Consider the following 15,494-nt stretch of genomic DNA (forward strand, 5'->3'; position numbering starts at 1 on the left):
AAAGGGATGTGTGAAAAGTAGAAATTAGCGTGTGGATAACACTACCCTAATAATTAAAGCATTCCAATGTATTAGATCAAATTTATCGGGTGTACGGATAATATAAACACATGATGTGTAAGCCACTCCATTGCAAATGGATTTTGAGCTGGAACCTCAACTTCTTTATACCATCGGAGTTGATTGGCTCGCATATAAAGTTTAACTAGAACGCATACTACATGAGAGTCCATCTTCGCATGTTTAGTTTCCTCTCAGTTCGAAAAGGGTTGAGAAGAGACGACGGAATGAATTGGGCGTAAAACACCCCCTAACTATGCACAATAAAGTTCACAAGGGTACCCAACAACTCTTAGCTAATAAGCACTTGTGCAAGACATTAACAAAACAAAGAAGAAACTAAACATATTTGCGAGCATCATCCCTTTGAGTATTATTATCAGCCGTCAATGCCATTGACAACTACATTTCATATTTATATCTCACACATATCTTTTTCTTTTCTTTTTTTTTTTTTTTTTTTTGGTACAAATCTCTCACACGTCTTTATTTGTACAACTATTTCACATTTCCGATGAAATTTATGAAGCAACATCACTAAGTACGAACGAGTATAAAGTCCTTGTTCGTGTTATTACAGGGACTCGCCTCAAGAACCCAACAACGCAGGCTTTCTCAACCAATACTGCTGAAACCTCTGCCTTGCATACTCAACGTAGTCAAAATCAATTTTGTTCACATAACCCTGCAAACCAGCAGCGAACGTATCTTACGTTATACACACGAAGAAGCGGTCACTCGAACACATATACACACGCAAGCTATTGCGAATAAAAGTGTAATAAAACGTAGAAATTATTACCGAAATGATTCCCCATAAGCCCCAAAAGAGATGGTTAGCCAAAGTGTACTTCTCTGTTATTTCAACTAGCTGCTCCACCTCAGCATCACTGGATTCGTAATCTATATGGAATATTGGAGATGAAGTTTGTTGAGAATCACCAAAGCTTTCAAATCATTCGCAAAATCATTAGACTAACCTGCAGAGCTCAGATATGCACGGACAAATTTCTGGCGCTCCTCCAGACCTGATGCAACGCAGTGGAGAAAACCAAATTATTTATTTTGTAACGAAATAAAACTACAAAATGATTAATTCCATGTTTGCAGCTTGATTGAATGCTCAAGGTTATAGTCGGAGAAAATGCAATGAAGAACGAATCACTAACAGATTAACAGTTACCTGGATAGTTCCTGTAGTCCAAAACGTGAGGTGTGTCAGAGTGGTAGTTCGCAACCATTTCACAGAAATGATTTGCAAGGTCGTAAGCGACAGGATTGTAACTGGCATATTCATAATCCTGAAAACATAACAAAATCTTATTAGAACTTGTATTGCAATTTGCAAAACAGGTTTATAAACGTTGGTTTACACATCCGTTCTTTAGCAAGAACATAACGGAAATCCAACTACAGATAACTCGAATCATGCTTGGTGAATACAATTTGAATATGAGGCTAGACAATTTTCATTAACGTTTACATGCAAGCAAGACATGCCAAGAAAATTACTCTCAGCGATTGCTTCACGGGTTACATTTGGCAAAAGTACTACCTAGAACTGTCGATCAATAAGTATACACATCGACATCATGATTCAAATCGAAAAATGATGGATGTATTGTTATAAAAAGATTCGACAATGTTTTCTACTACTCAAGAAGTTGACACTATTTTAAGTTACTAAAAAAACCCTATGTTAGTGTCCATGTGAAAACGAGAATTCAGGTTGTACGAACTAAGGTGTTCGATTTCAGTAACAATCATAGGTTACAAGTGGAATCACGTGGAAGGAAAGAAAAGTGGTAAAGAAAGTGCAATACTTTTAAAATCACAGAAACAGTTAACGATAATGAAACAGTTTCATTGAAATCGAGTAAGGAACTCACAATTATAGTGATTAATCTGGTCTCTTCGTCCATCATTATGTTACCGTATTGCAGGTCATTGTGACAGAACCCAATTTCTTGATAGTCCTGTGACAGTTCCTTCTCTAACATACTAATTTCCTCTTCCAAAGTGTCCAAGCCAAATTTCTGTATGTCTTTTATCGAACACAAATTTTTCGCCTCATTGAGCCAGTTCCTGGGGAAAATAGGTAAATTGCATAAAAAATCATGAATCCTCGAAAGGGAAACTTTAGCTTTCAAAATATAAAATTACCTCATTCTATCCCAAAGGACTACATTTCTCGGACCAGGCATATCCAAATTGTGGAACTCTCTCAGCTTAGCTGCTATAATTGCAGATATTTCGGGATCACGGAGGTCAGCAGCTGATAGCGTCTGGAAATTCAAAAGACAAATAGCTTATGGAGATGCTAAAAATATCTTCTGCAACAGGCTATTTGAAGAGATTTCACTGAACCTCAAACGTCCCTTTGTTTGTTTTTGGTATGATGTGGATCAAATTCCAAAACAAAAAAGACAGTCCCTTTTGACGACTTATATTTTATGTTGAGAAAATATAAGATCACTGAAATCAATTCAAATTAGATGATGCATAAGCTGTCCAGCTGACACAGTAATTGGAAGGTGAAAATGGAGAGGATCTATTACATATTCATCATCTATCTCGATAGCTAAAAGATCGATTGCCTCTTCTTTTAATTTTTGGATTAACTATAAGATTCTGCAAATCACAGTTCAGTTGTATCCAAAATGCGTTTCAGTAAGTATAATTCTGTAAACTAGGCCTACAAGTAAGGGTTTCAACAGTCTATATTTCCTGGCGTAACGAGTTTAAGCTTTTCTAGTCTTATCACAGTCTTATCAAAAATCGACTCATCAAAAGTGATTTATTAAGTGACTAACGGCTTCTTCCTTTCACAACAATTAAGAAATCAGATACCCTTATCATACAAAAAAAAAAGCTGAAGTACCACTTAAAAGGAATGATCAAGATTACAGTGACCGTACCGCCTGTCCCTGTTTGCTGTCTGCATCATTCAATTTAGTCCTAAGGTGCAAATTGAACCGTTAAACTAAGATGAGTGTGGTGGGGTGGGGAGGGAAAGAGAGGGGCAGAGAGAGAGAGGAATAAAGAAAAGTAGTGACAATTATAGTGGATTAGTGAAAGTAATCGGAAGACATCATTAGCTGAAGACTTGGTTAAACTAACTCGTACTAAAAAATAGAAGATAATATGAAATGGTAAACATAGCAGTTCACATACTCTAGCATGAATGAACTCCTCAACCCGTCCCTCTGCAAATCGTCCAAGGAGGCGCGGCCCCTGGCCGTGCTTGGACATGCACTCAAACGTCTGAACTTCATCCTCCCGGTTAAAAAACACTTCAACTCCTTCGCCGTAAACCCGGACCAGAACTTTTCTGAAAAGGTCAACACCGTTTTTCATAGGCCAACTTATTTGATAGACCTCATTAGTCATGGCCCCCTTCAATGGGATAACCTGCAAGCCATTCATATCATCCACTACATCCCCCCATTCAGAAGCTACAGACAAAAGTACCTTCTTTAACTCCTCCGGAAGACGACCTTTAATAAGACCAATTGTCTTTATGGCCATTTTGTATCAAATTCTCAATTCAAACAGGCTTCACCTGCATATCGATACCACAACCGATGGAATTAGAAAAAAACTGTTGAGCAAGAAGAAATAAACATACCCAAGAATCAAACAGTAAAATTCAAAGCAGAAAAAAGCTCAAAGATGCAATATTTAATTGTAATATCTGACTGAAATGCTCTACTAAGTTCAGCAGTTAGAAGATCATACCAGCAAATGAATTAAAAGAACAAAAGGTATATGAAAATTACAGAACCCAGATGAAAGAAAAGCACAATAAATTGAGAAACAGAGCAACTCACCTAAAGAATTAGAGGACCAAGAAAGCTGCAGGTTGCTTTGATATGCCAAACTGCACTGCTTTTATATATCAATGTCGGAAACAATCTTTCGAAGTTCAAAAGAATAATAATAACCTTTGAAATAAAGAACAGAATCTCCCTTTTGGTCCAAAAGAGAGACAAATTAATATGAGAAGAGAACCCAGAACACTTTTAAGCCAGTTATATGCAGGAGGGGTGGGGTTGTGGAAATCACAAAAAAAGTCCAAAAACTGACTTTTCCCTTTGTTTCTCTGGCAAAAGCAAAAGCAGAGGACCAAAATCTGCAAAGGGTCTTCTCACTTCTGGGTATGTAAAATTAGGATGGAACCTTGTTGTTGCAGATTCTGAGTCGGAATTGACCAAATTCTACGGTGAATGTTAAAAGTCAACAAAGTCTCAGACTTTGGGTCGTAGTATGCAATATGCATGGATTACGCAGAGCACACCTAGAAAATGCGGTGCCTGCGGGACCCAGTTATACGAAAGGAAGGTCGGCAGATGAAAACTTCTCTTCCGCTAGAGACTTGAGCTTTTAGATTTTCTCCTCTGCTCTGCTTTCCTCTTATGAACAAAACGCGTGGAATGCCTTGGTGTGGTGGTGGGAAGTTGGGAACATATTTCGTCGGCAATGGCATCCATGTAATTTAGTACAATTTGATTTTAATTATTTTTTTTATTTTTAACAAACCATCCTATCTACATTATTGGCAACAAAAAAAATACTATTTACATTTTGAATATTTTTATATATTAAAAATAGAATACAATATTAACTGGAGTAATGATAAGATTCTTCCAATTCATACCAATCACCTAGAAAAACTGCGTGTCTAATTAAATGAATTGTTGGAGAATAGATTCGGAAGAAAATTTTCATAAAATTAATTGATAATATTAAAGTAACTCAATTTTTTATAAGTATAATCACAGCAAATGACTCAATGGTAAGGATATGAACTACGGCCCTCAATAAACAAAAAATGTAAGAAATTTTAAGTTCAATACTTCGCGCTGATGAGTTTACTTGATTGTGGTTGCGGACAGAATAAAATTTTTCATAATCTGTTTGATTCCATAAAAAATAAATAATTATAACTTATCACCATCTCATTTTTTAAAATATACAAAACTCTCTAGGCCTTTGATCTTGGATTTGGGTCTGGCCTGTAAAACATTATGGTCCACGACAAGGTGTGAGTGATATTAATATAAAACCATTCCTAATTCAAAAGCCTGCCAGCTTTATATATAAGAATTTATTTATTCAGAATTGGGCTTGTCACATTTTGCTGGTTTCAAGGCACAGTTTTCATAAAACCTAGGTATAGTAGACAATAAAAATGTGCGAAATGATTGATCGGTTTTATTTTTCGAGTGCTTGAACAATTTGGATGCAAAACGTAAGACCTAGACGTGCAATGTGTTCCTAATGTCAATAACGAAACGGTATTTAACGTCTGCTTTGACAAGACGCTTCATAGCGGTGTTTACATAATCAATTGATATAATTTCGATGTTTGCTGTTATGTTGTGCTTAGCTGCGAAATCAATCATCTCTTGGGTCTCCTTCATTCCCCCAATGATACTACCAGCTATTATCTTTCTCCCTAAAAGTACAAAAAAAATCGAATATTAATACTAATTATTTCGTTGATGCAAATGCACATCAGTTAACCATAAAAGGAACTGATTTCAACACACATTCTTTCTCCAGATGCACGTAGTTACACAAGGCATTTAGTTTTTTTTTTAAAAAAAATCATAATTTTCTTTTATCTAAACCCAATTAAGGTTAGAAGTTGGTGTGAATTCATCTGCTTACCCATGAGCAAGGGAAAAACTGGTAGCTCAAGAGGCTTATCTGGTACACCAAGCAAAACAAGCTTTCCATTAGACTTCAGTAGTCCAACCAAAGGCAAGAGAGGGTGTACTGCAGAAACAGTGTCAATGATCCCATCCATTGTGCCCACGGCACCCTACACAATCAAAATAAACACATCTGTATGTCACAGTGCTCACAAATATGATTAAAGTCATAAATTTATTGGATCTTATTATTCATATTATCACCTGCATTTGGCCTTCGTCGTGGCTGACCAAAAAGGAATCGGCACCAAGGTTTTCAATAGCTTCCTCTTTCTTCTTCGGGGAGGTACTGATCATTGTAACCTTGAGCCCCATAGCCTTTGCAAACTTCAAGGCAACGTGACCTAGGCCACCGACGCCAACCACACCCACATGCATACCGGGTTTATCAAGTCCGAAATACCTCAAGGGGCTATAAGCTGTAACCCCAGCACATAGGAGAGGAGCAGCACCATCGAGAGGTAGGCTGTCTGGAATACGGACTACGAAGTGCTCATTGGCCACCATGATATCAGAGTAACCTCCATATGTCGGGGTTCCATCATGGTACTTGTCACCACTAGTCGCTATCATTTTGGGGCAGTAATTCGCAGCATTGGTGGAACAACTATCACAAGATTGGCAAGATCCTGCCATATATCCAACACCGACGTGGTCTCCAACTTTGAATTTCTCTACTTTGGTGCCCACCTCAGTCACTACACCAACAATCTCGTGCCTGCATGCATTGCCCGATTAAATTAATCAAGTTCACATTGACAAGCTAGTTAAATGGTTAGCACATTAATCCAATGCATCATATACGTTCGGCAGTGTTCGCATGTAATAGACAACTCATTGTAGTACGTACAGTAACTAGATCTGTTTATATTACAGATTAATTAATGGAGAGTTAATTTAACTAAAGTCGTTAACTTGTCATAACAAAGTTTCGTGTAGAGTGGTATGTATACGTACCCCGGAATTAGAGGATAGGTAGAATTTCCCCATTCATTCTTAATCATGTGAAGATCTGTATGGCATATTCCACAGTATAGTACTTTGAACCTGACGTCGTTCTTTCCTGTTTGCCTGCAACCAAAATCATAGTAATTTTTGATAAATTGAGTAGGTTGCATTCTGATCTGTTTATATATGCAGAAGAAGAAACAACTTCAGTTGCACCCACTACTAAGACATGAACAACTGAACTCAAATGACTTTTGATTTAAATTCATTAAGTAAATAACTTTTTGTTAGGAAATTAGATAGTTGGGTTAGATTTAGTTTTCATTTTAGTCTTAGGTATATTAATTCGAAAATATATAAGTACACGATTTTAGGTGCACTAATTAGTTCATATTCCGAAGTATGTACAATTTGGAAATGTAAGTATTCAAAACAATTTATCTAATTGCAGGGCTATTTGCAAAGTTCAAGTTGTCAAATACAGTTTCTTCCCTCTTGGATTTTCATTGTTTTTCCTAGGAACTACGTGCAGCACGCAAATTGTAGATGGATGAAAGAAAAACAAAAAGATTAATGAAACACCAATTGGATGGAGAATGTAGACGATAAAATGGAGATAAACCTTCTGGAGAATTTGAAGGGAGAGAGAACACCAGATGAGTCTCTGGCAGCCCATCCAAAGGCTTTCTTGGGGTGCTGTTGTTCTGGAGATTCCACCATTTTCTCTCTTAATTATCTGCTTTCTTCTTTTAGTTGAAAGAATATGAGAGCTTTATAGAGTGCTAGATGCGTGTGTGTGTACACACAGATAAATATTATAGCTAATTATGTGTGGTGGGAAGAAAAACTTCAGTGTGACGGGAACATGAGTCAGTACATCAAGTGTCATAATATAAGCGGTTGAAAAAAAAAATTTATCAAGTATTTAACAACTTGTATTATGACACTTGTTGTACCAAACCGTGTTCTTGGCACATTGAAAAATCTCGTGTGGTGAAAGGGTTTGATACTTGGGGGATTGATATATACCGATTTATTAGCTAAGGAAAGTATATATCAAAATAGTTTTGCTTACTAATCATGTGGAAAATCCAAGTAATTTTTGGCGCCACCCATATCTAAACTATTTATTGTCGAGTAATACTAAGTAGACTAATTTTTTTTATACTACATTTACAAATCATGTGATGTGTCACTGATAGAAAATAAACATATTAATTAACACTTAACAATTGAATCATCAACAACCATGTTATACGATTTAAATAGATAGTCACCATAGTATTATTTCTTTTTTCAACAAAAACAAAACAAAAAGACAATTTAATCTTTTATCACAAAACAAAAGCATGAACTATATATAATTTGGTGGCCTACTGCCCTCGGTTGGTGGCTCATTGGTATTTTCATAATTTGTCCGCATTGCGTGATTCGTCACACTGATGTTGCAATCAATTGATAAAGCAAAAGAAGCTAGTGTTATCTTTTCTTTCTTTTCCTTCTTCGTATTTCTGATCTCTAACCTTCGACATAGACAAGGCAAGGTCCCAAACCATCCACTCTGATTGTGGTGTGACTATTAACTACCTCATTTGTTTTTATTACTTTATTAGTGTTTTGTTTTCTCATGAACGTGACGTCCAAGTTTATTGATCAAATGAATACATGTGACATCTAATTTAACTAGAGTCTCATTAGGTGTAGTGTTTTGTCCTACACGTGATGGCTTTTTATTAGCCAATATGTGGCTCACATGCTACGGAAGATTGGAATGGAAGGGAGACCGTCAACGGCTCTTGCAAGAAATGGATGGTTTGCAATTTGTGATTTGTTTCTTTTCCAAGGAAGCAAATGTGCCACTCTTTTTTTTCCTCAGAGTTTTTATTACTTAAAGGCCACTAATGAAACTTGTAGTGATATAATTTGGATGATCTTAAATAATTTTTTTTAAGTTGTGCCATTATGACTGTATTTCTCTCCAACTTTTTTATACTTTCAACTTTCGGCTAGGATTGTTATTTGTATCTAAACTTGCTCTTTTATTCATCAACTATTAAACAAAAATAGAATCATTCAATGGTTATATGGGTAATTTTAAAAGATTCTAAGCTTTAAAAAAATTGCATACTAAATGCATAAAACCAATAAATATATTTATAACAATAGACAAGAAGGGAAAGATAGATCACATACATTGGTATTTTTTTTTTTTTTCGTTTTTCACTCCCTATTAATTATTAGCACTCAAGAAGGGAAAGATCGATCACATACATTCGTATTATTATTATTTTCGTTTTTCATTCCCTATTAATTATTAGCACTTGTAAATGTTAAGTACGTGGGAATAGCAGAAATGCAGAAGCCATTAAAGTTGGTTCCAATGGAATTTGTGTAAGCCCCCATGTTATGAAACACTAGATAATCATTTAACTTCAGTTCCGGCAGTTTCCAGTCAGCCACCACCGTGTCCAGCGAATCACAGGTTGGTCCAAACACCGTCGACGAATATATGGCTACTGAATGATGATGATGATCAGGAGTGTGAAGGAGGAGGGGTGAAACTGTCAAACAAGATTTATCAAATGCCGGAAGATTAAACGACCCATATATCCCATCAGTAATCCAATACTCTCTTTTCTCTCCTCTCGCTCTCTTCCCCATCACATTTGCAACCATTGTGAAAGCCGTTTCGGCAAAGAACCTTCCTGGCTCAGCCATCACCACCAGATCAGACTCCGATTGATGATCACCAAAGTGTTCTTTAATGGCGTCGTTTACGGTTTCGGCTATTTCATCAAATAACGGGTTTGCCTTGAACCCACCACCAATATCAAGCACATGCATTTTGGGCAGTTCGAGCTCATCTGCCACGTCGAATGCAGCCCTAGCAGCTGCTATTGCTCCACGGTATACTTGAGATTCCGAAGCTTTCGAACCCACGTGAAATGAAACTCCCACCACTCTCAACCCTAGTTTGTGCGCATGTCTAAGGAGAGGCGCGACCTCCTTGGACAATGCACCGAATTTGGTCCCAAATGAACGCCAGGAGCTCGTGTCATTTGGGACTGCAATTCGGAGCAACAAGGAACATTTGGGATGGCATCTTTTTATCTTGTTAAGTTCGTCTATGGAGTCGAAGGTTGCAAGATTGACCCCGACTCCAGCTGCATGCCTTAAATGGTTCTCACCCTTGCATGGATTGGCGTAGACTATCCTTGAGGGGCTTACACCATGAGAAAGGATGGCCTCGATCTCCACCTTGCTAGCGCAGTCAAAGCTCGCACCGAGCGTTGCCAATGCTGCAATGAATGCAGGCTCAGGGTTACACTTGACAGCAAAGAAGGGCTGAACGTTGGGAAGGCAATGGTTCCATTTTTGCATAAGGCTGACAAGAACTCCCAAATCGAGAACGTAAAAGGGTTGTGGTTCGTCTTGTTTGTTGATGATGGATCTGATGAGAGTCGTGAGTTGGTGTCTTGGTATGTCAGTTGGAACATGTTCACCCTTCACTTGGCTTGCTGCCAATTTGACTTGGAGGCTGCTAAAAGTAGTAAGGCTTGGAATACTTGGAAGGATCAATGCCATGGGGAAAAAAAATAATTAATGGGTTTATGTGAAAGCTAGCAAGAATAGTGTAGAGAAATTTCGTAACAAATTAAGTGACTGATCTCTCTACAACTTACTTTGTGGAGGGTTTGCGTAATGTACATCTTTAAATAGAGAATTTAAACGGTCCCCCATCAGAATGGGCTTCACCAACCACGTCTCTCATATTTGTAAAAACCACCCAATTATTTCTCCAATAATGATACATAGTATCTCCATGCCAAGCTATAAAATCATGTCATATGTATTGAAATTAAATATTTTCTAACGCATGCAAAAGGTAGGCATAGTCAAGTTGACTAGAACATACGTGCTCCTTTTTATGTCATTCGAGTTTGAGTACTGGTTTGGTACTGAGATGTTTTTATAAATAAAAAAATTGGGTATCAAAAAAAGCTGAGCTAAAAAAGGTGTTTGGTAAACACTTAAACACAGCTTATTTTCACAGTTTTGGGTGAAAAAAGCTGAAAACATGAAACAGCAAAAATGAGCTTAATCTCGCAACAGAACAGAAGCAATTTTTTTTTTTAAAGCATAGCAATACCAAACTAGCCATCTCTCTACAGTTTATATATATATATATATATATATATATATATATATTAATTTTTTGAGTCGAGCGATAGCTTTAGTAAGTTAGATGTTAGATTAGTCACCAACAAGGTTTGAACCACGTCGTCATGTAAGGGCACAATACCTTTCCACCATTATAGTAAAGGGCCACTTACCCCTGCAATTTATATTAGTTTAAAGTAGAACATCACTTGAACCAAAAATTGAGGAAACAAGAATTCAAACTGGATGCATAGAAGAGCACATATCCTCTAGCCAATTTATCCACATCCAAGTTTTCGAATTATCTTTAATTTAACTTTTTCAACAACATTTTTTATTCTGGTGAAATTAAAAGGAGTTAATTGGATCCACTTATTTTAATTTTATCTTCCTCGTTTCAAATAACATGAGAAAGAATGGTAGAGAAACATGCATTGAGAAAGTTAATTTTAGATTAGGAAGTTCGGAGTTCCAAGTTGTTTTTGGTTTCTTGGGAGGGTAGGTGATGATTGCAAAATGGTCATACAAGATAGATGATAGATGGAGGAGTGAGAGTGCCAAACACCAAGGGTATGTTCTTGCTTTCCCTACATAGCGGCATTTACCATCCCAAACAAAAGAACTGCACTCTTTTTCTTCACGCCAAAATTGGGTTGATTGCCTTTTTCTTCCAGAATAATTCAAGAAGCAATTCACGTCCACGTTTGGTAAGGGATCATATATTTTCTGCCTGATCAGTGACATATATTGATTGTCATGTAATTATAATTATTACTAATTTTGTGTGATTTCGTGAAATGGACTAACATCATGCTATTACCGCTTAGTATTACGATCTAGTGATATTCCTCTTCAGTTGTAAATGAGAGGTATTAGGTTCGATTCTCGCCATTGGTGAATTTGGACCACATTATTGCTAACTCATTGTGAGGCTTATCCCACCCCCAACCCTTTAGTGTAGATAATATCAATTATTCAAAAAAAATATCATGCCATTTTACATATAGGAAATGACTTATGCACTCCTTTTCTTTTTTTTTGTACTCATGTTTATTTATATCTTTATTTTATGTTGATTAATCATTCTAAAGGCCATAAATACACAGAGGTGTGTAAGGAGAAAATGATGAATACATAAATTATGAAATGTGAAGGTAAAAGAGTCTCACATCGGTGAAAGGAAAAACCGTGCAAGGGTTTATAGGAGGTTGGACAATTCCCCATATTGCCAATTAGTTTTATAGTGGAATCCCAACTTTCTCCCCATACGTGCTCCATGTCACCAAATTCGTGTTGTCTATGTGTTTGACTTAAAAATTCACCACAGGTGAGGGAACTTGTGAGTATGTGAAAATAAAAGAGTCCTACATTGGTAAGAGAAGAAACCTTGCAATGGTTCATAAGAGGTTAAGCTACTCCTCATATTGCCTATTGGCCTTACAGTGAAACCCAAACTTACTTCATGATATTAAAGCAGGTTTGTCCACTTTTTAAGTCCAACAGCCACACGTGCTCCACATCACCCAATTCATGTTGTCAACGTGTTTGGCTTGAAAATTCGTTACATGTGATGAGGCATGTGAGGATGTGAAGGTAAAAGAATCCTACATCGGTTAAAAGAGAAGTATTGCAAGAGCTTAAAAGAAGTTGAGTTACTTTCTATATCATCAATTAGTTCTATACTTTCTTTAGAATTCATTTCCCTTCAAATATTTACAGTTTATGCGAAGGTGTTAGGATTTAGGAGGGATGGTATTCGATGTCAAAGTGTTTAGGACAAAGGACCAATGTATCTCGCCTACTATGAGAGTATTTCTCTCATTTCCTGTGAGAGATTTTCTAGCTTGTTTGCTGAGCCATCTTCCGATTTCATCTCCTCTGTCGCCGGCCCTTCTTAAGGCTTGGGTCGGAGGCTCCCAGGTTTAGTTTTTCCTGTAATTTTTCTGTTGATCGTCTCCGATAATGTGTTTTAACTCAGAATCCCATGCATGGTCGGTATCTACACTATTTAAGTTGACTAATTTTTTTAGACTATATTTACAAATCATGTGATGTGTCACTGATAGAAAATAAATACGTCAATCAACCCTTAATAACCAAATCATCAACAACCACATTATATGGTTTTACAAAATACGATTTAAATAGATAGTCACCACAACATTATTTATTTTTTCAACAAAAACAAAACCAAAAAACAATTTAATCTTTTATCACAAAATAAAATCATGAACAATATATAATTTGGCAGTCTATTGCCCCCGGTTGGTGGCTCACTGGTATTTTCATAGTTTGTTCGCATTGTGTGATTCATCAGACTGATGTTGCAATCAATTGATAAAGCAAAAGAAAGCTAGTTATCTTTTCTTTCTTTTCCTTCTTCGTATTTCTGATCTCTAACCTTCGACATAGAAAAGGCAAGGTCCTAAACCATCCACTCTAATTGTGGTGTGACTATTAACTACCTCATTCGTTTTTATTACTTTATTAGTGTTTTGTTTTCTCATGAACGTGACATCTAAGTTTATTGATCGAATGAAAACGTGTGACATCTAATTTAACTAGAGTCTCATTAGTGTAGTGTTTTGTCCTACACATGACGGCTTTTTATTAGCCAATATGTGGCTCACATGCTACGGAAGATTGGAATGGAAGGGACACCGTCAACGGCTCTTGCAAGAAATGGATGGTTTGCCATTTGTGATTTGTTTCTTTTCCGAGGAAGCAAATGTGCCACTCTTTTTTTCCTCAGAGTTTTTATTACTTAAAGGCCACTAATGAAACTTGTAGTGATGTAATTTGGATGATTTTAAATTTTGTATTTGTTTACAATTGCAATGCACTATGAAAAATAATTTTCTCTAAGTTGTGCCATTATGACTGTATTCATCAATTATTAAACTAAAATAGAATCCTTCAGTGGTTATACGTGTACTTTTTTTTTTTTTTTACAAACCAAAATCTCTTGTGTGGTGAAAGGGTTTGATACTTGGGGGATTGACGTATACCGATTTATTAGCTGAGGAAAGTATATATCAAAATAGTTTTGCTTACTAATCATGTGGAAAATCCAAGTAATTTTTTGCACCACCCATATCTAAACTATTTATTATCGAATAATACTAAGTAGACTAATTTTTTTATACTACATTTACAAATCATGTGATGTGTTACTGATAGAAAATAAACATGTTAATTAACACTTAACAATCAAATCATCAACAACCACGTTATACGATTTAAATAGATAGTCACCATAGTATTATTTATTTTTTCAACAAAAATAAAACAAAAAGACAATTTCATCTTTTATCACAAAATAAAATCATGAACTATATATAATTTGGCGGCCTACTGCCCTCGGTTGGTGGCTCACTGGTATTTTCATAATTTGTCCTCATTGCGTGATTCGTCACACTGATGTTGCGATCAATTGATAAAGCAAAAGAAGCTAGTGTTAGCTTTTCTTTCTTTTCCTTTTTTGTATTTTTGATCTCTGACCTTCGACATAGACAAGGCAAGGTCCTAAACCATCCACTCTAATTGTGGTGTGACTACTAACTACCTCATTCGTTTTTATTACTTTATTAGTTTTTGTTTTCTCATGAACGTGACGTCCGAGTTTATTGATCAAATGAATACATGTGGCATCTAATTTAACTAGAGTCTCATTAGGTGTAGTGTTTTGTCCTACACGTGGTGGCTTTTTATTAGCCAATATGTGGCTCGCATGCTACGAAAGATTGGAATGGAAGGGACACCGTTAACGGCTTTTGTAAGAAATGGATGGTTTGCAATTTGTGATTTGTTTCTTTTCCGAGGAAGCAAATGTGCCACTCTTTTTTTTTTCCTCGGAGTTTCTATTACTTAAAGGCCACTAATGAAACTTGTAGTGATGTAATTTGGATGATTTTAAATTTTGTATTTGTTTACATTTGCAACGCACTATGAAAAATAATTTTCTCTAAGTTGTGCCATTATGACTGTATTCATCAATTATTAAACAAAAATAGAATCCTTTAGTGGTTATACATGTACTTTCTTTTTTTTGGTCAAAGCTCCAGGGAGCAACATTTATTACAAACCAAAAGCACAAACTTTACAAACAAAAAAAACAAACACAAGCAAAGGCCCAAAGCTAGCATATGAGCAAGCAAAAAAATGGGCCAAAGAAAAACAAACAAAACCACAGCTCAAGCAACAGTTTGAGCCAAAACAAAAAAAACAGTCCAAGAAATCAATTGCAGCCACTGCTGCAACATTCCAGCACGATCCGTCCAATTCCACTCCTCTAACCTGACGCCGGCTCGCTGATCGTAACATCCAACTCCAAGCACCACCAATTACGCATCCTCGTTCATCCTTACTCCTATCTGCAGTTATACGTGTACTTTTCAAAGATTCCAAGCTTTAAAAAATATTATACCAAACACATAAGACAACAAAAAAAAAAAATCTCTTGTATATACATACATAAAAAATCTCTTAAACATTACAATACAAAACAACTAAAGTAACATATATTTTGAAGCGCATAGCACCCCGTGAGTAAAAAAAAAATTCCTTGCATAAGAGGTTAGTATAACATCATTTAACTTTTTTGTTGTA

At 36.2% G+C, this 15,494-nt stretch overlaps 3 protein-coding genes across 4 annotated transcripts; all 3 read right to left on the reverse strand.

Moving 5' to 3' along the window:
- Positions 1–408: 408 nt before the first annotated feature.
- Positions 409–4,991, reverse strand: LOC137726178 (putative choline kinase 1). Of its 2 annotated transcripts, XM_088694973.1 has the most exons (9): positions 3,891–4,473; positions 3,235–3,622; positions 2,979–3,018; positions 2,224–2,345; positions 1,950–2,145; positions 1,244–1,361; positions 1,041–1,088; positions 863–963; positions 409–745 (listed from the first exon to the last, which is right to left on the reverse strand). In XM_088694973.1, exons 2-9 carry the CDS (start codon positions 3,333–3,335, stop codon positions 650–652), a joined length of 822 nt encoding a protein of 273 aa, XP_088551099.1. In that variant the 5' UTR covers positions 3,336–3,622; positions 3,891–4,473; the 3' UTR covers positions 409–649. The 2 variants fall into 2 exon arrangements, with proteins under 2 accessions (XP_088551099.1, XP_068321161.2); XM_068465060.2 differs by lacking the exon at positions 2,979–3,018 and having other exon boundaries at positions 3,891–4,991.
- A 141-nt stretch (positions 4,992–5,132) lies between these two features.
- LOC137726177 (putative mannitol dehydrogenase) lies at positions 5,133–7,520 on the reverse strand. Its single transcript, XM_068465059.2, has 5 exons — positions 7,348–7,520; positions 6,735–6,848; positions 5,982–6,495; positions 5,734–5,887; positions 5,133–5,518 (listed from the first exon to the last, which is right to left on the reverse strand). Exons 1-5 carry the CDS (start codon positions 7,443–7,445, stop codon positions 5,319–5,321), a joined length of 1,080 nt encoding a protein of 359 aa, XP_068321160.1. The 5' UTR covers positions 7,446–7,520; the 3' UTR covers positions 5,133–5,318.
- A 1,337-nt stretch (positions 7,521–8,857) lies between these two features.
- LOC137725422 (ornithine decarboxylase-like) lies at positions 8,858–10,552 on the reverse strand. The gene has a single exon (XM_068464092.2). The coding sequence runs from the start codon at positions 10,308–10,310 to the stop codon at positions 9,033–9,035; it is 1,278 nt and encodes a 425-aa protein (XP_068320193.1). The 5' UTR covers positions 10,311–10,552; the 3' UTR covers positions 8,858–9,032.
- Between the last annotated feature and the right edge of the window lie 4,942 nt (positions 10,553–15,494).

This window comes from Pyrus communis, chromosome 5, assembly GCF_041283825.1.
Source record: "Pyrus communis isolate YQ-2024b chromosome 5, ASM4128382v1, whole genome shotgun sequence".
Taxonomy (NCBI): domain Eukaryota; kingdom Viridiplantae; phylum Streptophyta; class Magnoliopsida; order Rosales; family Rosaceae; genus Pyrus; species Pyrus communis.